At 45.5% G+C, this 26,855-nt stretch overlaps 1 protein-coding gene across 1 annotated transcript in view; it reads right to left on the reverse strand.

Moving 5' to 3' along the window:
* LOC146830518 (complement C4-B-like) overlaps positions 1 to 26,855 on the reverse strand; it is a 554,995-nt gene that overhangs the window by 316,921 nt on the left and 211,219 nt on the right. Inside the window, exons 16-17 of the mRNA XM_085604724.1 lie at positions 16,019 to 16,090; positions 13,731 to 13,931 (exon numbers count right to left, since the gene is read on the reverse strand). Coding sequence (XP_085460850.1) covers positions 13,731 to 13,931; positions 16,019 to 16,090 — 273 coding nt within the window. The remainder of the gene's footprint in view (positions 1 to 13,730; positions 13,932 to 16,018; positions 16,091 to 26,855) is intronic.

Raw genomic sequence — 26,855 nt, forward strand, 5'->3', positions numbered from 1 at the left:
TAAACTCTTAAACACACTTACTCTCACTGGATGATGTCATCAGTGATGTCATTTGAGATGTCATCAAATGTTGTCACTGACCATGTCATGAGTGATGTAATATGTGAGGTCAGAGGCAGTGCATTTCAGGGAAGTAAGTTATAGTTAGTTCAGGTAACTATATCCGATGAATTTCACTGGTTTTGTATGAGTGAAATCTAAATATAATTGAAGTGAAAAAAATACATACATATATATATATATATATATATATATATATATATATATATAAATATATTAGATAGTTATAGTTAGGACGGTGTTTCCATAGCAAATCTGAAAATTCTATTTTCAATAACTTTGGCGCCGGTTGACGAATCTTCGCGAAATTTTCAAAACTAATGGGGCGCTCCGCTCAGCTCCTACCCTGAAAGTCTCGGGGGGATTCGTCAAGCGGGGGCCGAGAAAAAAGGGGGGTCCCAAAACACGTTTTCCCCATGCATTTTCCCATAGGACCTTTAGCCGAAGGTATAGCCCGAACGGCTGAACAGAATTACTTGAAATTTGGCAGAGAGGTAGTGCTCAGGTCAGGGATGTGCCTTTTGCATGTATGGAGTCAATCTGTTCAGTAGTTCCTGAGAAAATTGCAGTTAAAAGCACATACATATCTATAGCCGCGCACCGTGCGTGCACCGTGCGAGCATCCTAACGTGCGTGAGCGTAATTCTGATTGGTGGTTACATGTTAGTCAACGTTCGAATCGGTCGAAATCAGGAAGTGTTGGCCGCCATTTTGTTTGTTTTCAGTGCGAGAGTGAAAAAGGAAGGTGGCGAACGTGAAAAGGGGGCAGGGTAGAGAGTTCCTGACCCCCTAGCCTTTGTCAGTGGGTCCCTGAAGGACCCCGAAGGCAGAAATTTCTTTTTTTTATTTATTTTTTTAAATCGCGGGGGTGCGCGCACCGTGCGTGCACGGTGAAAAACCAAAAAAAAATGAATACGTAGTTTATTGTAAAATAAATATAATACATACATAACTTAGCATTTAAAAAACCGTACAAATTCACTGAAAAAACCATAGGTTTCACACACGTTATAGTTAGGAATTAGCATTTAAAAAACCTTGCAAATTCACTCAAAAAACCATAGGTTTCACACATGTTATAGTTAGGTGGATATTTCACTCGTAAAAAACCATGAGTGATGCCAGTGACCATGTCATGAGTGATGTAATATGTGACGTCATGAGCAGGATTGCGGGCGCGCGAGTTATAGTTATCTGAACTATGAGGCCAAAAGGGGACATCAGAAGCACCGAAGACATTAATGAAATATTATAATCTATTTAATTTTAAGTGCATTGTTTGGTAAATATATGGGAGAGGGTGAGCACGCTAGGCCCTGAATCGGGCCAATGGGTGATACAATAAATCTGGTCTCGGGGAATACAACTGAAGTGGGCAGCATTTGAGCTGTTGGAAGAACAAACTGGAGTAGATGAGGCTGAACAATTAGGCACTACTCAGCTAAATCTAGCACTACAAGGCACTTGCCAAGGGGATATTTAAATTGCAACCTGACCCCAACCTGGGGGGTTTAGATGAAAAGCGCAGGAGGACGACGGCACTGGTACGGAAGGATTGGGCGAATCTGGTGATAAAGATCCTCTCATTCACCGGCAAGAACAGGCAATAGCCCCTTCAACCCCCCCAACTATCATTGCTGATCTCTCTAGCTGTATTACTAACGATAGCTTGAACATTGCTAATACTAACCCAATCTACTCTCTGCTAGATGATGTGGCTTCGCATTCTGGATCAACTAGTTCACCACTTGGCCGGAAGAAGGACGATGCTAAAACTAAGTCTGAAAGATGATACAAAAAAGGTGTTGACAAATAATGTGACACACACGATCACAAGATTATTGCTGGCAAACTTGTCACAGACAGCAGTCCCCTCCGTAAGTGGGTTACGGCAAAGGGCGAAGTGAAAAACTTGATATCGTGACTCTCTGGCTCTGGCCCAGGTATGGATTATGATCTAAGACGCACGTTTCAAGGACCTAGTAAAGAATTAACTGCTTCTACTGATAAGGAGCCGACTGCAAACAGTGGCTCGAAAAATGCGGTGGCTGGTTTTGTTCCTCCAACTACCCTCGCTAATGTGGGTAAAGGCGACTTAACTGCTTTAACTGCTGGCTTAGCTGAATCTTCTGTCGTGGTGATCCTGCAAGCATTACAAGCCCAAAGAGAAGAAGCGCAGGAGTATTATACACAGGCCAGGGCTGATAGCTTATCGATTAAGGAAAATGCTACTTACCAGTATGCATCTGTTCTTGGCATGTAGAGCTGCAGAATATCACACTTTTGCATAGATCGCCATCTGGTGTTGGGCTCGGATGCTTGCACCTTGCTGTTGTCTTGGAAGAAGTATTTTGTAGTCACGAGATAGGTGACTCCTCCCTTGGACGAGAGTGCCCACGGGCATCGACTCCATCCTCAGATTGTTTTTTTCTGCCATCGGGTTCGGATGTAACTTCAGCGCTCTGATTCGGTACCGTGTTTCCAAACCTTTTTGACGCGCAAACCATCGCAAACTCGACGGTATTGTTTTTGTTTACGTGCCTTTCGACACGCTAACTCAAATACTCGATTCCACTTGTCGACACGGGCTGTGGGGCCTATCGATGACATTCGGGCCTTCAGCTACTGGAAAGGACTCCATTCAAAAAATGCCCCCAGTATGGAGCTAAATTCCCACAACCTTTGTCTCTCACCGGAACACGAAGATGTTCCAGCGGTTTTAATGGCTTTAAAACTTTCCAAAGCCTACAAAATGCATATGCACTCCCACGCCAATATCATTATAAATATTTACAATTTAGAGACTTTACCATGAGATCAAAGGGGGTGTGATCTGTAGGGACATATGATATATGAACATGTTTGCAAGAGACACCTCAGAAGCATGCAGTTCGTAAAGCATATCAATATTTGTGTCAGGAGAGGATTGATCCATGCTTACAGTTAGCTTCAAAATGGAGCAGGGTGCTAGAAACAGAAGTCACTTCTATGGCAATAAATGATGCCCTTATAACGCTAAAAGAAGCTGTTTGGTCTACTAACCTAAAGCTTCAGTAGTTTCGGACAATATGCATGCTATACTATACCCCGGAAAAATTAGCCAGTTGGGGGGGCAAAGTAGACGACATCTGAGTAACAAAGTGTATGGTCCAAAATGTAGATTATATGCTGCTCATATTTTGCATATGTTTGTTGCATGCCCATTGCTATTGCCATTCTGGCAGGGAATCAGACAAGTCTGTAAAGCTCACCTCGGCTTAGACTTGGTTTTCACTACGCAGGAGATTATGTTGGGGTATAAGGCTGAATTTAGTTACTGCCAGATTAGCAATCTCAAGGGCCTGGATATCTCCAAAACCAAGCAGCACTGCAGAATGGTAGGCTATTGTGGTGGAGATCTTTCAGAGAGAAAGGGATCTGGCTCAAAGTAGAGGCATACGATCGCTTCTGATGTTCAATGTTGTTTGGCAAAGAATGATAAAAGACTAATGTATTTTCCATATATTTCTATATCTTTCTTTCATTGTATTTTATAGGTACTGTTTTAGATGTATGTTTTGTTACAACATCTATGATATGAACTCCTATATATGAATTAGTATTGCCTTACTGTTAAATTTTGTATAAATTATGTTGATCTCCTTTGCACAAATGAAAATTACATTTTAAAAAAATAAAAAAGAGTGGTAAATATAAACAATAGTTCCCCAGAGTAAGGACACCTTGTTCAGGGAAACAGTGCATTTTATTTCACCCAGTCATTCATTCACTAATGGATGCTTTGTCGCTACAAAAGGTCAGTTCTAGACTTGGAGCATTGCAACATTTTAGTATTCATTTTTCGATAGGTTTATGCCTTCGTCAATGTTTTTGGTGCTCTCATTTAAGCCTCCTTTTTTACCTCTAGTTCCTCTGCTCTGACTACTGTTTTGATTACAGATTCTTCAGAGAACTGATTTGATGACTACCTTTTGGGACCTTAATGACACCAGCTTGTTATAGATCATCATCCTGGACATGGCGCACAGTGTCCTTAGTGGTCAAGGACTTAATTATCTGACTACCTATGTTCAGTTACCCATTCTAGAGTCTTACGCAAATGGGAAAAAGGAGCTTCTTAGGTGTAGGGTGTATAAACTGAAAGATACATTATGTCAAGATCAGGTTAGAAGGTTTAGCTAATGAAGTTATTACATGTGATCCTGTCAACCCTTAGCTAAATTTGTTTTTATATAATGGGATGAAAGTGCGAGGAGACCTTATCGTAATGTATGTTATAAATCAATCCATTTATGTGTCGCTGTTATTGATGCTCATGTCAGTTTGGAAGTATTCCACTTTGGATTTTTCCTCACGCTACCTCTTTCGAAAAGCATCTGTGGTATCTTGTTGTATGGAACACCAGCTACACAAAGGTCCTACCCTTAGCTTGGTCTTCCCAGAATGGATGCTAGGGACCCTCCACTGCAACCAGCCACTGACTATATGATGAAATAGCTATCTATTACCTTACCTTGGTACTTGCTAGACAAGTAATCAATGTTGCTATGAATAAATTATATATATGTGTGGTTCAATCTGGGGTCAAAGTGTTAGCATCCTTGAACTGCTGAGCACTGTAAGACGAATATTGTTGATTTAATAACACTCATGTGAATTTTCTAAAATCGTATCTGTGATGAAAGTAGCAATTAATAATTAAACAAAAGGTGCAAAAAATGCAAACAATGGGTGTTGTTAAAGGTATGTATGTGTTGCCAAATAATAGAATATAAATAAATACAAGGAAAAATAAACCAAGAGAGCGATCAACCATGAACCATTGGTTATGCTGTTAATTATAGAATGGGCTGCCCATGGAGCCCCTCGCTGCCAGGCTCAGACAACACCACACCCACAGAGGTCTCGGTTTTGCGGCCCGAGCTCTTGCCTTCTCCATGTATGTGGACGACGTCACACTCTATGTCCGCAATCCCCAGGAGAATCTCGGCCTTATGGTCTGCGAGGTGGTACGTTTCGGGGGCCTTTCTGGCATCCAGGTCAACTGGGACAAGTCCATTCTTTTTCCCCTCATGGATGCTACTGTCCCCTTCAATCCGGATTACCCTTTTGTATGGGCATTGGGACCTACTAGATATCTAGGTATTTGGCTCAGCAGAGACGTGAACGAACTCTGGAAGGCCAATTTCGGCCGCGCTGTAGATTGGCTTGAGTCTAAGATCCAACTCTGGTGACGGTTGCCCCTGTCTCTGGCGGGCCGCATAGCCATCGTCAAGATGGTGGTGCTCCTGAAGTTTCTGTATTTATTCGTGAATGTCCCCTTCCCCTAACAGTGCACTTCTTCCGCAGACTCCGCTCCCTTATCATTACCCTTGTCTGGGCCGGTCGTCAGCCTAGAATCGCATATAATATACTCACCCTCCCAGTGTCGCGTGGTGGACTGGGAGCCCTGGATTTTAAACTATACGCCCTCAGTGCCCAAGCCAGCTTCCTCCACTTCTGGCTCCATACGACTCCTTTCTAACCTCACGTCGCGGTGGAGGCTAACCTCGCTGCCCCCTGGCCGCTCCTGACCGCTCTTTTTGCCCCAATGAAGCCCCTGAGCGGCAACACAGTGGAGACTTTGCGATGGGCCTGGGATGGGTTCCGGAGATATTCTGGCTCAAGCATGCTCTCCGCAAATGCCATGCCCATTGCACATAACCCGACATTCCCCCCTCTACAGACGGCCGGAATGGTCAAACACGCGACCTGTTTGGGACTCTCCATGGTGTCGGACCTCTACCCTAGAAACAATTTCTTTTCTCTCAAGTCTCCATGAACACTCTACTTTATTGTCAACTCAGGGCTCTCTGCAGGGAGCTTCATTTCATGTTTCCTCAGCCCTCCCCTCGATGGCCGCCCTCAATTTTCTCTACACATCCCTCTCCCGCCACAAGTTGGTCACCAAGATATATATAATATAATATTTGCATAGACTGTACCGCTCCCCCACTCAGCTGCACAAAATGGGCCTCGCCCCCAGCGACAGATAATTGTGCGGCTCTGCTCCAGCGGCAGACTTCTCCCACCTTGCCTGGCTGTGCCCCAAAGTCTCAACATACTGGCGCAAGGTGTGCGCCGCTGTTACTGAGATCACCTCCGCGCTGGTCCAGCCGGACCCTCTGCTTTGCCTCCTAGGCTTTGTGAAACTCTACCCAGATACTACACGTTGGCTGACTGCGATGCTTCTTGTTCCCGCACGGCGCAGGGGTTTCCATGTGTTGGGGTCGAAAGTCTGCGACAAAGGTTACCACTTGGCACGAGGACGCTGCGCGCTGTCAAACACTTTTGTCCGAATTCTGGGACATAATGCCGGCCACTTCCCGCCCGATTGATATTTGGGGTCCCCTTGTCTCCTATCTCCAGCGTAAGGACTCCCTGCACTCAGCGGCCTCTCCCGCGCTCCCTGCCGGCACTCCGCCCGCGTAGGCCGCCGGAGTTGGCCCATGAGATGCTGCCTCCCCACTCACATACTCCTCTGGTCCCCTGAACCCTCTTCCATCTGCGTTGGGCTTCTCCCGGGCGTTCTCACCCGCTCCTCCTGCTTCGCCTTAGAATCTCTCTTTCTGTCCATTGTAATGAGCTTTGTGTATATGATGTCTCATTTGATGTATGAAACAGTTCTCCTCTTTGATTGCGGACCCTCCGGCTGCATATACTGTAACCTTGAAGTGCAATTCTTTTTCAATAAAGGTGTTTGAAAAAAAATAAGAAATAAAAAATTATAGAATGGGCTGTAAAATATAGGACATCATCTGAACATTTATGAGGATAAAGGCTGCACAAATCCTTATTCATAAAGAATGGGAATCACAAAGTGCAGTCCCCTTGAGATAACACATACAAGATGCAGGATACAAACACTATTGCCTAAATTAAGGCCATACAGATTATTTAGCATTTGGCACTTGTTGATTTTCATTTAATTTAAGCTACCACACCAAATACATGAGAGAATCACCAAAGGGATTATTCACAAACCTAATTCAGATATAATTATCACTACGAGACACACGTAATTTGTATCATATGTAAGTAAAGTATTCAGTTTGAAAAACAAAAAAAGACATATTTTTCCTGACTTGTAGAATTATTTGTGGGTGCTTTGACCCCTTCTTTATGATCTCCTTTGAACTTTCACCAACACATGTTTCTTTTTTTGGCGGGTATCCCTAAGACTTCATCAAGGATATTCCAATATCCCATCATGCTCAGCCAGAGGTAGTTACCTCGGTTCTTTTTGTAGGGTACACTAGCTGAATAATAGCAGAGCATGAACGTGACTGTCTAATCAACCGGGATGGAGGGAGGGATACTAATGACTATCATGGAAAAACCCCTACGAGAGAACTGGAGTTACAGCTAACAAATGACACCTTCTCTCGAAGGTGATTTCCATGTATAGTCATAAGCATTAATAGATTAGCAAGCCCATCCCCCCTGAGGCGGTGGAGTAAACAACAACAATAGCAAGATAGATAGCGAAGCAAATAGATTTCTGAGGGATGCCTGTCCCACTTGAGCATCTGTTTTAGCATCAGTCAAGACGGTAATGCCTAGTGAATGTGTGGACTGACCTCATGTAGCAGCTTTGCAAATATCTGCCAAGGGAATATTTCTCATCAAGGCGGTAGTGGCTGCCTTGCCCATAGTGGAGTGTGCTTTGGGTGTGCTATCAACAGTCTTATTAGCTAATTGATACCAGAATAGGGTGCAAGAGACAATCCACCTGGAAAATGACTGTTCGGAGGTAGCCATACCTGTGTGAACTGGACCAGAATTGAGGTACAATTTTTGTGATTTGCAAATAGATTTGGTTTAGCCTAGATAAAACTTTAAAACCCTATTTACATCCAGAGAGTGAAAGGCACTCTCTGCTGAACTGGATGGATTTGGAAAAAGAAAGTGGGAAATATAGTCTGATTTACGTGAACGTAACTTTAGGGAGGAACTTGGGATGGGTCCTCAACACTACTTCAGAAGAATGGAAGATTGTGTATGGCTCATGAACACTGTTAGACGTGGCACCATTGGCGTGGGTCTCCCTTCCATTTTTTGCTATTGCCTCATGTCTTTTTGCTGGTTATAGATGCTTTGGGCACTGTGCCACTGTTGTCCAGTGCCATAGTGCAAGTGCTCCCTATGGTAAATTGAGGTATGGATTAATGATTAAATGATTGGCTAGTTTGGTTTACCTGTCAGACCCTAGTACAGTGTACCAGTAGTGTTCGGGGCTTGTAAACCAAATGCTGCTGGTGGGCTTGCAGCACTGGTTGTGCCACCCACAGAGGCAGACTGTAAAAGTGTGTCTCAGGTCTGCCATCGCAGAGCCTGTGTGCAGTCTGGTACTGCCATGCTGACTGGGCAAGTGCACCCACTTGCTTGTCCCTAAACCTTCCCTTTTCTTCATATCAGACACCCCTATGGTAGGTCCAAGGGCAGAGTGCATTGTAAGTATAAGGTAGGACATGCCCTGGTGTGTGTGGCATGTCCTAACAGTGAATTAAAGCCATTTTCGTTTTTCACTATTGCAAGGCTAACTGTTCCCCATAGGCAAGAATGGGCAGATTGATTATTACATTTTATAATCCTAACTGACTCAGGGAACTAGGTAGAAATTCGAGTTTAGTATGCCTGAACTCAGAATGATAAAAATGCATCTTTTAGTGAAGTTGTTTTTAACATTCTGTGTTTGAAAATACCACTTTTAAAAAGTAGGTATTTTCTGGTCTAACCATCCAAGCCTGCCTCTGCTAGATTGTGCCTTCCTTGTCTGGAGTTTGAGTGACAGAGGCTGGGGGATTCCAGGAGACAGGGTGAGTCAGCACAGGGCTGAATAGAAAGATCTGCATGTAGATGGGTGGGAGGAGTTGCACCTGGGACCTGAATAGGGCTGTGCCTTCCCTCCACAATGCTGGCTCCACCTCCTGTGGTGCGTCTGATGTCTCTGCCCTGCACTGTGAAAGGAAAGAAGTAGTCATGTTAACAAAGTGCTCCAGGACTGCCCATAACTGGTTAGGACTAGGCAAAGGCCTCTCTACCTTCAGAGAACAAAGAGAAACTGAGTATAAATATTGGGACCCAAACCCAAGAACTTTAGATCACTTTGGGAAACAAGAAGAAACCTTTACTGAGGAGAGGAACCAGAGAGACTGAGGAGTGACTATCCCTACGATGAAGTGCTACTTGGGGGATTGGCCTGCAGTGGTTGCCTAAACTGCCAAAGAAAGGAGAGAGGAACTTTGTGTGTACTTTCATCAACTTGTAAAGGATCTCCAAGGGCTTGAGAGAGAGCTTGCCTCCTGCTGAAGTGTCAGGAACAACAGACTTCACCCACCAGCTCCCCAAGAGTTCTTTTGGAAGTGCCTGCTGCTGTGCGAGGCTTTCTGAAGGACTGTGTGTCGCAAGGAGCTGGAAGCGCGACTCAAGAAGAAGAAGTGTGTTGCAGCCGCTGTCGTCGCATCGCCGAAGAAGAGGATCGACGTCGCATCAGACGCCACCGCATCAACGGAGAAGCATGTCGCCACCGCTGCAGTTGACGCATCATTGCCGAAGGGCCTCACATCAGCGGAGAAGAGGATCGACGTCGCATCAGATGCCGCCGCATCACCGGGAAGCCTGTTGCAGGGCCTGTCGTGGCTCAGAAAAATCGCTGAGTCACCGCAGGGCCGCCGAAGCAACTCGCACCGCCGGAGAAGAGGATCGACGTCGCATCAGACGCCGCCACATCACCGGGAAGCGTGTTGCAGGGCCTGTGGCGGCTCAGAAGAATCGTTGAGTCATCGCAGGGCTGTCGCATCGTTGCCGAAGCTACTCGCATCTCCGGAGAAGAGGATCGACATCGCATCAGACGCCGCCGCATCACCAGGAAGCATGTTGCAGGGTCTGTCGTGGCTCAGAAGTATCGTTGAGTTGCTGCACGGCCGTCGGGCGTGCATGCATCGTGCCACATCAAGAAGAAGATGCTATCTTTGTCGCATTGTACCGAATCTTCATCGCATCACGGCGTTGTGTGCCGCAACGCCACGGAAGTGCAGTAAGAAACCGACGCATCACCTCCCCTCGCAGAGAAGAACCGACGCATACCCTAAGCATCAGTAGGGACCCGACGCATCACCGTTCTTGCGTGAAAGGAACCAACGCATCACCTTCCCTGCAACACTTTTGTTGTATATCGTTACGCATCCTAAGGTACATTGAACTCAAAGTGTCGCATTTTAACATCTATAGAGAACTAAGCTAATTCTACCATTTTAAGTACAGTATTGTGGATTTTTGTCGTTTGTGGTCTTGTGTTAAGTCTATATAAAAGATACTTATTTTTAATATACAACTTGTGTGGTGTCCATCTGTAGTGTTGTCACTGAATTCTGTATGTGTTCACAAATGCTTTACACACTGGCTCTGAGATAAGCCTGTCTGCTCGTGCCAAGCTACCAAGGGGGTGAGCAGGGGTTATTTTAGGAGTGTACCCCCATACCCTGACTAGACGCAAGGGCCCTATTTGGTCAAAGGTTCCTACCTCTGCCAACTGGAGACCCTCAAATCTAACAAGCACAAAGGGCCTGTATTGTACTAACTCTACATGCCGATGTTATAGCTACAAGGAATGCAGTTTTCCAAGTGAGATGTTGAAGAGATGCCTTATGTATAGGCTCAAAAGTTGAGAGCCCTGCTGAGCGCATCTGCTTGGACATTCTGAACACCTGGTAGGGGAATAGCTGTTACCTTCAGAATCCTGTTGAGGAATCAGTGGCAGATCGTCTATGCCTCTTGTGAGAGGGCTGTGGACCTTGCGCCACCTGCTTGTTCAGGTAGTACATGGTGGGTGTACTGAACAAGCAGGGTGTTGGTCGGGAACGACGGCTGAAATGCCTTAAGTTCCAGATGTACTGCGCGGTGTTCGAGGAGATTGTTGAGCCTTGTATTTGCAGGTGACCCATGTGGGCTCCCCACTCAAGCAGAGAAGATGATGGTCTGTCTTGGATCATGTTGGTGAAATGGAATATCCTGCAGGAGATTGCTTGGGAAACACCACCAATTGAGTGACCTGATGGCATGAAGGGATAGGTTGGGTCTGTCTTCCCAGTTTCCTGCAACTGGTCCCACTGGTCCTCCAGACACTCCTGGAGAGGGCCCATGTGAAGGCGAGTGCTGGGAGTCAGAAAGATGCAGGAGGCCATCAAGCCGTGAAGTGAGGAGACTTTGCAGATTGTTGGATGGGACATTCGTTGGAGAGTGTGACATTTCTGGGGAAAGGATAAGCGTCATTCCTTCGAAGGACACACCCTTGCAGGCAGTATGTGAATGGTATTGCCGGAGTAGTGCAACTTCTGGACTGGTGTTGACGGGGACTCAAGAAAATTGACTTTGAGACCCAACCAATGGAGGAGTTTGCAAGTCCATTTGAAATGTAGTTGGCCTTCTCGGAAGGTTGATGCCTTGATAAGCCAGTCGTCCATGTAAGGGTAGACAAAGATCTGGTGCTTTTGAAGATGTGCTGCCACCACAGCCATGCATTTGGAGAACATCCTGGGTGTTGGCCAAATTGTAGGATTGCATATTAGTAGTGGTCAACTTCCGATGCTTCTTTGCGATGGCAATATAAAAATAGGCATTGTGCAGATTGATGGAGGAAAGGCAGTCTCCCTGGTAAAGCTGACTGTACATTTGGTTTAAAGCCAGCAGCCTGAACCTTTCCTTTCTAATCCATTGGTTGTCAATCCAAAGGTCGAGAATGGGTCTTAACTCTTGTTTGCCCTTCTTTGGCACAAGGAAGTACCTGGAGTAAATGCCCTGTCCCTATTGACTTCGGGAGACAGATTCCACTGCTTTCTTTTGACATAGACTGTTGACTTGCTCCTTTAGAAGCTCGAGGTGGAAGCGGATGACTTTGGTGGAATGGATTGTGGTGGGGCAGTAAATCTGATACAATACCCATGTTTGACAATATTCAAGACCCAGGCATCTGTCATTATGCATTGCCACTCTGTCAGGTAATGTAAAATGCTTCCCCCTAGTGGAGTGGGTAAATGGAAGAGGGGTAAGGATGGGTTCAGGGATTTGATGATGTTGGTTGTCGGCCCCCTTTGGTTAGGTTGTTGTGCCGCACGTCTGCTGCTTGCGCTGAAGGTGGCAGGACCTTTGGTACTGCTGTGATCTCCCAGTCTGCAATTGAGGGTTTTGAACCCTCTGTGACGAGACACAACTCTGGTAGGGTCGGAACGACCGGCGCTGGTACTTAGATTTCTGAAGCCCTATTGCTTTTAAAGTATCCATCTCCGTCTTCAGCCTTACCATTTCGTCATCAGCATGTGAGGCGAACAGAATGGAACCCGAAAATGGCATGTTCTGAATACGCAGCTAAGCGTCAAGCTTTAATGATGTATCTTGACGTCGAGCGTTGACGTTTATACGGCGGCGAGCCAGTCATTGACGTTAAGCATGTCGACGGCGAACCTCCTCTCGACATCATCCGCCTCGACGTCGACTGGGACCGAAAGCGCTTTCTTCCTGAAAAACATCTCTCAGACCTTCCACGATGAAGAGTTACCTTCCCCTCGCTCAGAGGTCCCTCTGGCTTCTTGCTTGAGTCTTCTTTCATCTTTTCCTTGAAGGTGAATTTTCTCCCTGTCACGTAGGTTTTGCCTGGAGAAGGTTTTGCAAATGTCACAGTAGACAGGTAGATGTGAAGAAGGCAGGCAGGTAATACAGACCTCATGGGTGTCTGTTTTGGCCTTTTTCCTGCCACAGCAAGGACGCCTGTCAAATAAAGAAGGCGTTTTAAACACAAAAATACCTCTATTCCTGTCAAAAATATACAAAACTCAATAGGTGAAGACAAAAGATGTCAAGTGAAGCAAAAATCACTGATATTTAAGTCTACATTTTGGAGAAAACACCTCAAAAGGTCGAGTTCAATGTTCCAAGTGTCCTGTCAGCAGGAGCCAGAAAAAAGAATTGTGGCAATTGCCGCTGGCTGAGCATGATGCGATATTGGAGGTCACACAGTTCTTAAAGGCACATTCTCCTTTTTGTTTCCTAAAAATGGCAGCCTATGGGCTATATTGCCCTGCATGTCTTCATTCTATTCTCTAATAGCAAAAGGGTTTGTGGAGGATTTCTTCTCTGACATTACAAAGTTGTTCATGCATTAAGCGCCTATTTCCTTGGATAGTCCCCTTTTGTTCCATCAACATTGAGAATTTTGTCCACTGTAGCCTAATCCTATTGGCTGAATTATGACTTTTTAAAGTGACTTTTCAAGACCTTCCTGAAGAAAGGCAAATTTCAGCACTTAAGAAGATATATTGGGAAAAGTGCTACGGGGGACCCGCAGGCGGGTGGGACTATTCAACGCTTATGACTATACATGAAAATCCCCTACTAGAGAAATGTTTTTTCTTTCATACACTGAGAATATAAGCACATATACATACACATTTAAAGACATAGTAAGTGGTATTTAATAGGCAAGTGCTTCACCCTGAAAAGGAACATATTTTCTAATAGTGCTGCCACAGTACAATTATTGACTGCTAATATATCCCAATTTGTTGGTAAGATGTAGATAGTCATACCACAAGTAGATTAAATGAACAAGGTCACAAAGGAGCATGGATACTTACTTCTTCCCAGCCCAGAGGTCACCCTCCTGTATTTCTTCCGCTGCTCTGCAGCAAATTCACAGCACTTCAGCAGGGCACTTCTGCATTTCTCATCTGGGACTCTGGCGGACCTCTGTTCACAGCTGCGCTTCATGTGTGGGGGCAGGAGCGCCATGCCGTTTTTGCAACACTGTTTCAGTTTGATATCAGTAAACTCTCCGACTGTGGCATACAGGAAGTAAAAGGCAGTAAGTGATGAGCAGAACAAGAGGGGGTGAAGCAGAAACACAAAACAATGCAATAACAAGCCCTCATTGTGCATGAGCTTAAGAACTGCTAGTGACATGCTGCCTGGTGGCTTTACAACGCTAATACACCTGTTAACGGTGTAGATGGGGAAGTTCTGAGGTGCAATTTGTTGGGAATCAAGGAATGCCATTTGAAATTAAATTGGGGGAAAAGGAAAATCATATCTCCATTCGGCCACCACTGAGGTGGAATCACATGTTGTGGCATGCTTCATTGGGCCAAAGAACTAACACCCATCCTGTATGTCAAAAAAGGGAGTGTTAAGCTTGATCGACCACTTTTAATGGAGGATCAAGTGAACTCTGTTGCCTTTACCAGCTGAGGGTTTTCAAATGCATAATCTGTATGTTTACAAACCAACAAAGGATACCTGTTATGAGCGTTTTTATCTCAGCCTGGCACAATTATTGCAATGGCCTGTACCTGGATCCCCCAGCTATATCTTTAAGTAGGCTTCAGCTGGTGCAAAATGATCTATATCTCGCCTGCTCTGAATATACTGCTTTGGCTCCCTGTGAACCAAAGAGTAAGATTTAAGACTTTATCATAAATCTTTGAATGACCCACATCCAAACCCTCAGGGAGATTTTCTTCTCACAAACCCAATGTCAGTTTAAGATCAGAGGGAGCCTCCCTCCTCTGAGTACTGAGTATTGCGGTGTTACTCTGTGGGCTGCAGACCCTTTTCTGTCACATCAGACCGACTGTCATGCATTCCACTGAAACTGTGACATGAATCTCCTTGTTGATCTTCAGGAAATTGCTGAAGACCTGGCTGTGTCCCAGTTCTTAGTTTGAACTTCTTTCTTTTATCTTGTCGTGCTCATTTTAGCTGGCCGACATATACCACAGAGTATTAGTCCTTACATATCTGCAGGCGATTGTTTCATGCGCATCAAATGTAAATGAAAACTAAAATAAATGAACAGCTTAAACACAAGGGCTCCTGAATTTTGCCTATGACTGATTTAGCATCCTGTTTTGCTCTGTATCATGGAGTCATTTTGTGAGTCCATCATGGGCCTCATTAAGGATGCTTGACGCTGCACCATTTCAGAAGTAGACAGTGCGTCTGAGGGAGCGATCTGAGCCACACGGGCCCCAATAGTGAGAGGAAGGTCCTCGAAGCTGCTCCCCCACACATAATATACATTCACATGTGGAGTAAGTGCACATTTGCAAGAGCTCATTCGTGGAAGAGAATGTGTGATTGCACCATTTGTACATGCAGTTTAAGGTTTGGCTGTGTCGTAAGCGAATAACAGCCTGTGTGCACTGCATATTGCATAAAAACGACTCCCGACCATGTGATGCAGCACAATGTGCAAATCACAGGTGGGGTCAAATTCTAAGTGAAAATGTATTTGACAGACCTTTCTTAGACTGAGATGGGCAAGTGTGCAATGTGCAAATTTAACAAAAAAAGTTTTCTATATGTAAAGCCATAAAAAATGAATATATAAAGACAAATGATGAGAACCTTTGAGGACTGAGATCATGATTGTCAGACCACCATAGCCACAGATATAGCGGGATTCCTCCTTTATCCACTTACAGAAAGAGCTCAAACCCATAAGTCACATAAATGTATACATACATAAATACAAGTCACATTGGTGCATCACCTGTGCTTGACTCCACAAAGACAAGAACCCCTCACAAGGCTTAAGCGGTGACATACTTGAATATTAGTGGCGAGTGGTTCTCTGAAATATGCCTTTTCAGTGAGGTGGCCTACATAAATGCATCATTCCTGCAATCCATTCAAATTTCCATTTCACAGATTTGCACGCTCACTGGTGAATGCAATCCCATAATTTCCTCCCACTATAGAAGAGGGGTCACCATTGGTAGAGAAGAAAGAGGAAACATCAAGCCGTGGATGCGATAAAGAAGAGGATTCGGGCCATGGTAAGATAATAGTTTCCTTTTACCAAGCGCTGTCCTGGAAAGGCGTTGGTAGCCTGAGATCAAATATTATTTTCCCCCACTCTACTCACGTTTGTTGTTGATTGTGGTTTGGTAGTCCAGAGCCCTTTTCTTTCTCCTTGGCTGTGCTTTGCACCCGTACCCTGTGAGATAAAACATCAAAACAGAAGACTGAGCACAAAATATCGAGATTTAGAGTTAAGTAGGTGTGAAAAATTCTGGAGGAAGTGCTAAATCTGGAAGTAAATAGAATTTCCATCAATGGACTAAGCTCTAGATTTTGCTCTTCCTCCAAAAATACGAGGATTTTTCATTATGAAATTATAACTCATGAAGGTGACGCAAGAAAATAGTGAGCAAAAAAACAAAAGAGAATGTAGAGGTTTCTGCTTATTTTTCTCCATTACTGCAAACAAACAGTTTGTCCCAACATATTGGAGAATATCTCCAATTGCCTCTTTTATCTCCCATGTGCTGGACACGACAGTGCAAGAATGAAAATGAGCTGGAAGTGAAGTGCCAGGCTGAAGGACCCTATACAGATGTAGTTCGCTCCTTCCCTTGGGAACAAAGGGACTGAGGTCAGTCTGACAATGACTTGGTTAACAACACTATCAGAACCCCGCTCAGAAGGCCACGGGGCAAGCATGAGCCACTGGGCCCAACCTTGGTGGTTGAGGCCTTTTACTTCTCATGTCCTGGGACGCAACCTACTATGGATCCACAGCAACTGGGAGAAGTACCCCTTCAGCACTTGACTCTCAGTAATAGCGTGGTCCAAGCAGTATAGTGCTCCATCGGAGGGGAGGAGGGTGGACACAAGGGATGGACATGGGCTCACAACCCACGATATGTGCATCAATAAATTATTGTCCAGCCAAGTACTCACTTTTATCCAAAAAAATTAACATTGTATTTTTACCACTATCCACACAGGATATACAGTCCCCTCTGAGGTCAGGGTTCTAGTGTTTGGTAATCTGTCCCCTGTCTCCCACTCCCTCCTCGCTCTAGTGATGGTTAGAAATTGGGTTACTGGTTGAGGAGGGATAAACCCTTTTCAAGCAGCAACCACAATCTCTGTCAGGGTGAAACCTAAGTAAACCCCAAATTAACCAGAGCTTACCCCTCTGGTAGCTTGGCACAAAAGCAGTCAGGCTTAAGTTAGAGCCAATGTGTAAAGTATTTATGCAGCACTTCAAACCGTAATAAAGTGAAAGCACAACACAAGAATAATTGCACAGCAATTTAGAAAAGGAGAGTAGCATTTACTAAGGGGCAGATATACGACAATTTCATTTTGTGATTTTTTGTGACTCGCAATTAGAGACTCGCTGAATGAAATGTACTAATGTGTCCCAGACACATTAGCAATTCCCAAGGGGGTCTCAATTGTCCTGCCTCATCAATATGAGGCAGGTCGCACTTTGTGATGCATTGGAAATGGGCAATAACACAGGGTTGGCCTGCTGGGGACAGCAGACCACCATGTCTGTGTTTGCTTTTAAGTAAAGCAAAGTTTTTTTTAATGCAGCCCCTTTTCCTTAAAGAAGGACGGGATGTGTTTCAAAAATAAACAAGCATTTGCAATGCAATAGGTCTCGCATTTACGCAAGTTTGAGCTATTGGCATTGTAAATAACAATGCCTTTTATTTTTGTTTTTAAAACATAAATAAAAGGGATTGTCATTTACAATGCCAATAGCTTAAACTCGCGTAAATGCGAGACCTATTGCATTGCAAATGCTTGTTTCACCATGTGTCCTGGCAGATTTCACAACATTTAACACGTTCGGTTTTCAGGCGACTAAACACAGGAGGCAAGTTTCCATGTGTTCCGATACTTAATGGGTTAGCTGCCCTTAACAGAAAACTAATTAGCACAGATGATGCTGTGAGCATATGACGACCCCTTAATGCCTCATTGCCTGTATTTTCTGTGTTTATTGCACTGTTAATTAATCATTTCCATCTCCGGCCATGAATGCAAATGGTAGTCCTATTTCTAGGTTTGTGGAAAGTCTCTATTTTTGTTTTTTTTTAAAATCTAGTCCCCCTCGAAGTGCCTGCTGTTGGCAGCAGTTTTGCTTTCTTCATTATCACAGTATTCAAGTCCTGGGTGCTTGGGCACTAGTAGCAACAAAAAAAACCCCACCAACAATAAAATAAATAAATAGCCGTTACTTGCTAAAAGTGTTACTGCTGCGCCTGGCAGAGACAGTTGTCCGCTTTTGCGAAATTGTGCTCTATGGTGAGGCATCATTTAGAAAACAAGAATCATAAAACACGATAAATCATGACCAGAGATGTTAATCTTTAAAACGTGGCACTTTAGGTGTCATTTTAACTAAATTCGGGTAATTGTGGTCTATTTTACCCCCCAAAATAGTCTTCTGTTTAAAATAATTATCAATGCTGTATAGGGGGTTTGAAAAGCACCATTTTAAATGTGACGAAAAGGACAATGTAACTCAGAGAAAATGACGCGGTTAAAATACACAATCCAGCGAGACACATATGCACATGTTCATTCAAATGAGTGCATGTAAATACAGGGTCATGTGATAACTGAATAACTTGGGCGGCATGCTACATAAAATACTATTAAATAGTGGGGCTGTTAGAAGCACTAAAGTCCTCCGAGCTGAGCTGCCGGCTGCACGCCTGTCTGAAATGGTATGGTGCCAGTATCTCACATCCAAAGACGAGCCACCAGTGTCCTTGCAGTCCACAAACACTACACAGCATGGCAGCATTCCCTGTGGCTAATATGATTATATTGCCTTCTTGAACAAGTGAATATGGAAAACTACTGCTATCTGCATTTATTGAACCGGTTACTGGCAAGAAACGAAAGTAAGGATCTAGTTGTGACGGGCATTACATTGCAATCCCTGTGCAAAGTGATGTTTGCAGTAGGGGTCGAATTTAGGAGTTGTGCATCCATGATGAATTTCTGCACATTTAATATGCCGTAATATATGCGTTGTGGGGGAGGGAAATCACCCAGTAATTACTGGGGTATGCAAAGTTTGATCCGGTAAGCACCAGAAATCAGCATGTTACCCCAGGAAATACAAACAAGCGTTTGCCGCGCGCGAGCGGCTTAAGACGCAATATGTGGTGAGGGAGGGGGAGAAGCGGGAGTTGTGTGTGCGCGTGCGTCATCTTGATCGCGATCGCTCTGAAAGCGAAAGTGATCGCAATCGCGATGACGCACGAGTTTTTAAAGTGCTGCTGGCAGCCGGCTGCGCGCGCACGATCGCGTGAACGCAAGCGTTAGGCCAGCCAGCAGCACTTTGAAATTCCCACATACAAAATGTCTCTTCGAGCCAGCGCATGCGCTGGGCTCAGCGAGACCTTAAAACGATTCGAAGCACTGCAAAGGAAATAATTGGAGCCAAGGTAGAGCTGCGCCGCTCCTTGCAATACCTTTACGCCCTGCTGGACAGTGGCGCCCTGGGCCCCGTTCTGCTGGACAGTGGCGCCCTGGGCCTGGGCCCAGCTCGGTCATGCCAAAATCCAGCCCTGGTGACCTTGGCACATGAGTGTTTGTGGAGTGATGTAGGGCACTGTGATTCTGTGGTCTTCTCTTTTTGGGTCTTCCCTGTTTCCATGGCTATGCTCCCTGGGTTGAATGGTGGTACAGGATGACTAGATGTGGTTTGGCCCCTTAAGCCAGTGACCTCTCTGTCATATCCTGGTCACCTGCCCTGTCTGCGCCTATAACACAGGCTGGATGGGGGAGATATGAGGCACAGCCTCTAGAGTTCTACAATGACTTCCTTTAGCTTCCTGAACTTTCTAAAGAGCAAACCAGCCAGAGCCCGGTGACCAGCTCAGACCGCCTCCCCATCATCAGGCCCTTAAAAAGGTGCTCTCTGGTAAATCACTGCAATAAATAGATGCAAGTTTCAGATCTGATAGCCTAACAAATATGACCCGCAAAAAGTAAGCTCTATTTTTGTTCATAGTTAACAGTGGAGAGCGTTGTGATTGTGGTGATGTTGTCCATAGTAGTGTCTTATAGTACTTGAATGTGGCTTTTTTATGGAGAGTTGATTGTTGGGCGAGGTCGTGTGTGGCTCTTGATTTGAGCGTGTTGCTAGAATGAAATGCGGCACAAATTTCCGGCAGTTTGGTGGCATGGGTCACATTCTCTTTTAGTAACTTAGGTAAAACCAGGTGATGAGCGCTGCAAACCCTTTACAGATAGTCCACATTCTTTGGAGCATTTTGACAGCCAAGATAACTAGTTTGTGCATCATAAACGCTGTTTTTTTTCCGCTAAGGTGGAAAGTGATATGCTGTCCACTGTTAGGTTAGGCCACAATGTGTCTTTTATTTTTTGAGCCATCGACAAATATTAGACCCTAAAGAAATCTTTACATAAAAAACACGCTTTGAAACCCATTTGGATTTATGGCAGTGCTTTAAAATATGATGGTTGCATACCTAGGGTGATGCATGCTGGAAAGGATGGCCGTACGGATGTCGACGTGCCAATCACCCTTTCAAGAGGATGCAGATGATGCCATGGAGGGTGGCACCTTTTAAATAGTTTTAGTTAGCACATGCGGAGCTGAGCAGGGCTCGTCGGTGTAGACTGCTTGGTGGTTCTGTTTTCGCCGTACACTAGTTCACATTTTGCTGTGGGTTATGCGGCATGTGAACCGATGTTCATGCTGTGTCTACTGTTTTACTTTTTATCGAGTGTTGTCATATTTTCCTGTGCATGGTTGTGTGCTTTTGGCTTGCTGTTGTAGGCGAAGGTGGATGATGGTGGAGTGTTGTGCTGTTGAGTGGGGGCCTGGCCGCCGGTGAGGGGCCTTTTTTTTGGGGGGGGGGGGCCCTATCACTTATTTATTGTCAATTAAACACCGTCTGAAAACTCATGCACCACGTCATCTTTGTATATTACTTTCGTTTAGGAGATAAACTGTGTTAAACACTGCAGTTTGTGCAATAATAACCACATCATTCTCCAATACTTTTTTCACAGTCACAACTAATAGACTTCAATAATTCTATGAAAACAAACAAGTTAGGTGACGATTCATTGATGGGCACAAGACCACAATTTACACCACAGGTAGTATTGGAGTCCATACAACAGATGAGCACTACTGCAACTGGAAAAGAGAGAAAGAGAAACAGAAATAGGGGTGGCGCGAAGATAAAGAAAAGGAAAGACAGAAAGAGGGAAAGAGGGAAGAAAGCTAATTTAAAAAAAAGTGCGTTGTACTTGTGCAGCAGCAAGTACCCCTTGCATCTGACGGAGCGTAATTATATTAAAATGATTTGTCTGAATCAATCCCTGCTCATGAAATAGTGTGGTACTAATACATACTTAAGGCTGTAAACGACACTAACCCTGCGCCATATGCCTCGCGCTGGGCCCCGGGACCGCGCAGCTTCCCTCCATGATTTTATAGCTGAAGGTGCTTTTAGTTGTCCTCATAAGATGAACTGCTTATTCCATGTTTTTGTCAAAGTCAATTGCCTGCATTATTGACGTTCATTTTCCCAACAGAGAGTCTCCGGGCTGAAGGTGAAGCAATATGTACACAAAGGGCTCTTCCATGTGCATTGCTCTGCCTTCGATTTGATCAGGGAATCACAGAAACGCACTTCACATCAATGACCTCGCAGGGTATCAGCGGAACGTAATATATCCGTCGTGGGGGAGGGAAATCACCCGGGAATTACTGGGGTATGCAAAGTTTGATCCGGTAAGCACCAGAAATCAGCATGTTACCCCAGGAAATACAAACGAGCATTTACCACGCGCGCGAGCGGCCGGAGATGCAATATGTGGTGGGGGAGGGGGAGAAGCGGGAGTTGTGTGTGCGCGTGCGTCATCGTGATCACGATCGCTCTGAAAGCGAAAGTGATCGCAATCGCGATGACGCACGAGTTTCAAAGTGCTGCTGGCGGCCGGTTGCGCGCGTGCACGATCGCGTGAACGCAAGCGTTAGGCCAGCCAGCAGCACTTTGAAATGCCCACATACAAAATGTCTCTTCGAGCCAGCGCAAGCGCTGGGGCTCAACGAGACCTAAAAATGAAATGTACAGGTTTATCTTTACTGCCTGCTCTTAAGATCGTTTTAGATATCATTCATAAAGGGGAGGGGTCATCTGGGACCCTTTCCTGTTTGCGACTGGCTTACCACCTACCTGAAGTAGGTGGCAAACTGTGATTGTTTTACAACTGCATTCCAATCAAAAAACAATTGTACATTTCCCTGTGACTCGCGATTAGAAGGGACGCCCTTGGCAGGCCCCTCCGAATAGCGACTCCAAAACCCTATTTTGCGACTCGGTAATATTATTGCCAACAGGAGCGGCCATCTTTGTTCTGCTGTAGCATACACAGTCTAGTCAAACTTCGTATACAAGCATGACTGGTCTTTTTCATTCCTATTTAAACTGCACCAGGAGACAGACGCGCTAAGATGCGGTCTGCCCGGGAGCCAATAGGTGATATTAGACGGAGGTGTGCTTTGACTTAGTACGTTTCTTTTTCCTCAACAGGCCCTTCCGGACATTTCAAAGCACTATTTTCTTCTCCCTTTGAGCATCTCCCATCCACGTTATCGTTATGGGCAGACACAGCAATATGCTTTGCTGGTAGTTTTCTTATTTTTCTTCCCTTTGCGCACAGTTAACTACAATGCTCTGTGTCTCTTTAGGGTATGACTACAAGCCCCTCTACCCTGGCAGACCATGAGGCATAGTATTGCCAAAGCATAAGTATGTTCCTGAAAATTATGAAAACATTATGTGTTTATAAGTTGTATGTCATGTGGTGTCTAATTTTTTCACAAGTGTTTTTAAAGTTATATTTCTGCATTTAACTATGCTTTCTCACAAAGGAGACGTCTGATGTGTTTGATTGTTTCACATTAGATTAAAGCACTAATTAATTATTATCTCTAAAGGCACCAACTATAGAGGAGTACATTGATCGGATTACCTCATTGGGTATGGACCTGCCCACGTGAGAGGTGGGCAGGCATTATGAGCTAACTTTTCAATACTGTTTTATTCCCTGAACAGATACTATGAGTCAAAGACAAAACCGTATATATTTTAAATCGGGTGCTCACAAATTAGGTGTGCATCCTCACTTTATTATAGGTTTTCACAAGGAGAAGCATGCATGGGGCTGGTCCCCGTGTGGTGCTGAGGAGGTTTAGGGGATACCTCGAAACATGTCGACCTAATATTCGGGACTGTATACACATAATAGTTACTTTTTTCCCTACTATTTAACCCTCTTTTTATCCATACTAACTAGGAGCAAGAATAAAATATTAGCTCACTAGCTAGGTACTTTTTAACATCACTTTCACCACTCCACTAACACTGCACTACACATTTTTCCACAAAAAAAGTGCTCCTGCGTAATTCCGCAAGTTGCAGCACGCCCCAAACAGCAGCTATTTGGGATGGCCCCAATGATGAAGCATGTCACCTGGGGCAACCCTGGGTGAGTGAGGGGACTCAGGTTTTTTGGATCTGACATTTACAGATTTTTTTGTGAACTACAGGTACATTGGAGGGTGAACCAAACCATTCCCACCATCTCCCCTCTGTTTTTGATTGTGGGGACAGCAGACCACCATGTCTGTGTTTGCTTTCAAATAAAGCATCTTTTTTCTAATGCAGCCCCTTTTCCTTAAAGAAGAAAGGGATGTGTTTCATAAAGAAAAAGTAAACGTATAGGTTTATTTTTACTGCCTGCTCTTAAAATCGTTTTAACTATCATTCATAAAGTGGGTGGGAGGTCCTCTGGGACCATTTCCTGTTTGCGACTGGCTTACCACCTACCTGATTAGGTGGTAAACTGTGATTGTTTTACAACTACATTCCAATCAAAAAACAATTGTACATTTCCCTGCGACTCGCGATCAGGAAGGGACGCCCTTGGCAGGCCCCTCCTAATAGCGACTCGCAAACCCTATTTTGCGAGTCGGTAATAGGTTACTCACTCACAAATTAGGGCTGGTGCATCACAAAAGCCATTATAGTGCTTGTAAAAGGCCCAAACCTGGCCCTAAATTATTTGAGATCAAAATGACAAAGATCCAATCAGTAGAACCACAGATATGCAATTTTAAAGATCTAAGTGAAAATAGTGCCAATCAATCAGTGGTTTATAAAGCGCAGCTACTCACTAGTGAGGGTCTGAAGGCGCTAAAGGCGGGGGGGCTCTGTAGTGTGCTGGGGTCATCCGAAGAGCCAGGTCTTGAGGTCCTTCCTGAACTGGGGCAGTGTGGAGGGGGAGGTTGATCCAGGCCTTGGCTGAGAGGTGTAGAAGGACTTCCCTCCCGCTCTGGTCTTGTGGATGCGTAGGACAGTAGCCAGAAAGAGGTCAGCTGATCAGAGGTGTCTCTTGGCTGCGTGGAAGGAGAGGCAGTCATTTAGGTATGCTGGTCCAATGTTGTGGAGGGCCTTGTTTCGATGGGGAGCCAGTGGAGATCGCGGAGGTCTTGGGTGATGTGGTGGTGGCGGGGTATGTCTAGGGCTAATCTGGCTGCAGCATTCTGGATGGTCTGGAGCTTGTGAAGTAGTTTCTTGTTGATTACGGCATATAGAGCGTAGCCGTAGCCCAGTTTTCTGCTTATGAGGGCATGCATGACCCTTTTTCTGGATTCAGGAGAGATCCATCTGAATGTTTTTGGGAGTATGCAGAGGGTGTTAAAGCATGACGAGGATACAGCGTTGATCTGGAGGTTCATTGTGAGCACTGAGTCTAGTATGATGCCGAGATTTTGTGCATGGTCCCTTAGGGTGGGGGAGTTTCTGAGGGCAGGGGGCCACCAGGTGTCATCCCAGGTTGAAGGGGTGGGGCCAAGGATGAGGACTTCTGTTTTCTCGAAGTTGAGTTTCAGGCAGCTTCTCTTCATCCAGGTGGCAACGGCTTTCATCCCTTCTTGGAGGTTGTACCTGGTGATGTTAGGTTATTTGGTGAGGGAGAGGATGAGCTGAGTGTCATCCGCTAAGAAGACTATGTTGAGCCCATGGTTTATGACGATGGTTGCGAGGGTGGCCATGTAGAAATTGAAGAGGGTGGTGCTGAGGGATGATCCCTGGTGTACTCGGCATCTGGTCTCTGTTGGTTCGGAGAGGAAAGGCGGGAGTCTGACTCACTGAGTTCTGCCTGTGAGCAGATGCCGGCGTTGTATAGTCAGGAGGCTAGTGTGCGGTGAGAGACAGTGTCAAAGGCAGCTGAGAAGACCAGGAGGATGAGGGCTGCCATTTTGGCCCTGGTTGAGGAGGGAGCGGATGTCTTTTGTGGTGGTGAGTAGGGTGGTCTCTGTGCTGTGGCTGCTCTGGAATCCGGATTGGGAGATGTCCAGGACATTGTTGGCTTCGATGAAGTTTGCTAGCTGGGTGTTAACTGTCTTTTAGATGACTTTGGCTGTGAATGGGAGCCGTGGGTATTGAGCCTGCAGAGTGAAGCGTGTGCTGCCCTCTGTTGAAGGTTGTTTGGCACTGAAGAGAAGAGAGTTTTAACAAGAGGCTAACAGAAGCCGCAGCAGGCAGATCCTGTGGGCAGCGGGAGGTGCTGCACTTCCGTGAAGCGGGACCTGCTGAGGGTGGTCTGCAATGCAAATTACCATCCCGCGGTGAGTGGGCCTCCAGAAAGAGGCAGGTGGGAGAGATAATGGCAGACCCTGGTGAGGCCGACAAGCAGATTTGTACAGCTGGCCCAGGAGCACATAGCGCCCGAGACGAGCGATGGGCCGTCCTGGACCACAGACGCTGACAGCTTGACCGGGCGGGAGGCTGTGGCTGAACCGGACCCCTCCATAACTATGTGCGGGCGCCTCACACGCCTGCAGAGAGAAAACTGCTCTGGAAATTACGTAAAGTAAAAGATCAACAAAACTACTACCAAGAAATTATATTATAGTTTGTGCGAACGATAAATCGGCGCTCCTTGAATTGTGACTCCCCCAAGTGACCTTACAGCAGAGAAATAGCTGAGGTGAGAAATAACCTCCAATTTGTTCTTTCCCCTGGCTAGTCCCAGAGCTTTATATTACTATAGAGCACTGCCTAAGCCCCAGAAGGGATCTTAGTAGAGACTTGCCTGAAATAACACGCCGCTGTGGAAGACAAGGGAGTGCGCACCTCCACAACACACCATCAAAAACTACCCTGGGCCCGCCTCAGCCTAACTCTTGAATCAGCATAACTCGCGCTGGCTACAGGGGGCGGGGTCTAGCCTCCGCGCAGAACCAGTGAGTGAGAGGTGGTGCAGGAGGACGATCGTAATCTGACAAGGCCACTGCAACACATACACTGCTGCAAAGCCTGTCCACTGGACGCAGAGAACTCCACCATGGGCAAAACAGATAAGAAGCAATCCCGACTAACATTTGAAACCATGAGAGCGGCCAAACCCAGCAGGGAAGCAATATCAGACTCGGAACAGGACATTCAACCCCAGAGCTCATTGGGGCTGGCCTCCATGCTGGCGGTGATGCAGCAGAGCCTACAATGTATTGACAGGAAAATCAACAAGCTAAACCTATGCTTTGATCATATGGTGACCAAACGGGATAAGCAATCGGCCAGGATAATGGTGACAGAGCAACATATATCCACAACAAAGACACACTCCGCAGCACTCAAGAGTAATGCTTAAACATGGAGAAGGTCCTGGAGGTGATCTAAGCTAAAAAACGAGGATATCGAAGCTAGATCTATACGGAATAACCTGCGGAATATGGGGGTTCCGGAAACCACCAACACAGGAAACATGGAAGTAGATCGCTTGCTGAAGGAGATCTTTTATACCAGGCAGTTTTCGCATGTGTTGGTGGTAGACAGAGCGCACAGATCGCTGATGGCGAGGCCTCCCCCTGGAGCTCCTCTGCGCCCCATTGTTGTGTG

Source organism: Triturus cristatus, chromosome 5_1 (genome assembly GCF_964204655.1).
Source record: "Triturus cristatus chromosome 5_1, aTriCri1.1, whole genome shotgun sequence".
Taxonomy (NCBI): domain Eukaryota; kingdom Metazoa; phylum Chordata; class Amphibia; order Caudata; family Salamandridae; genus Triturus; species Triturus cristatus.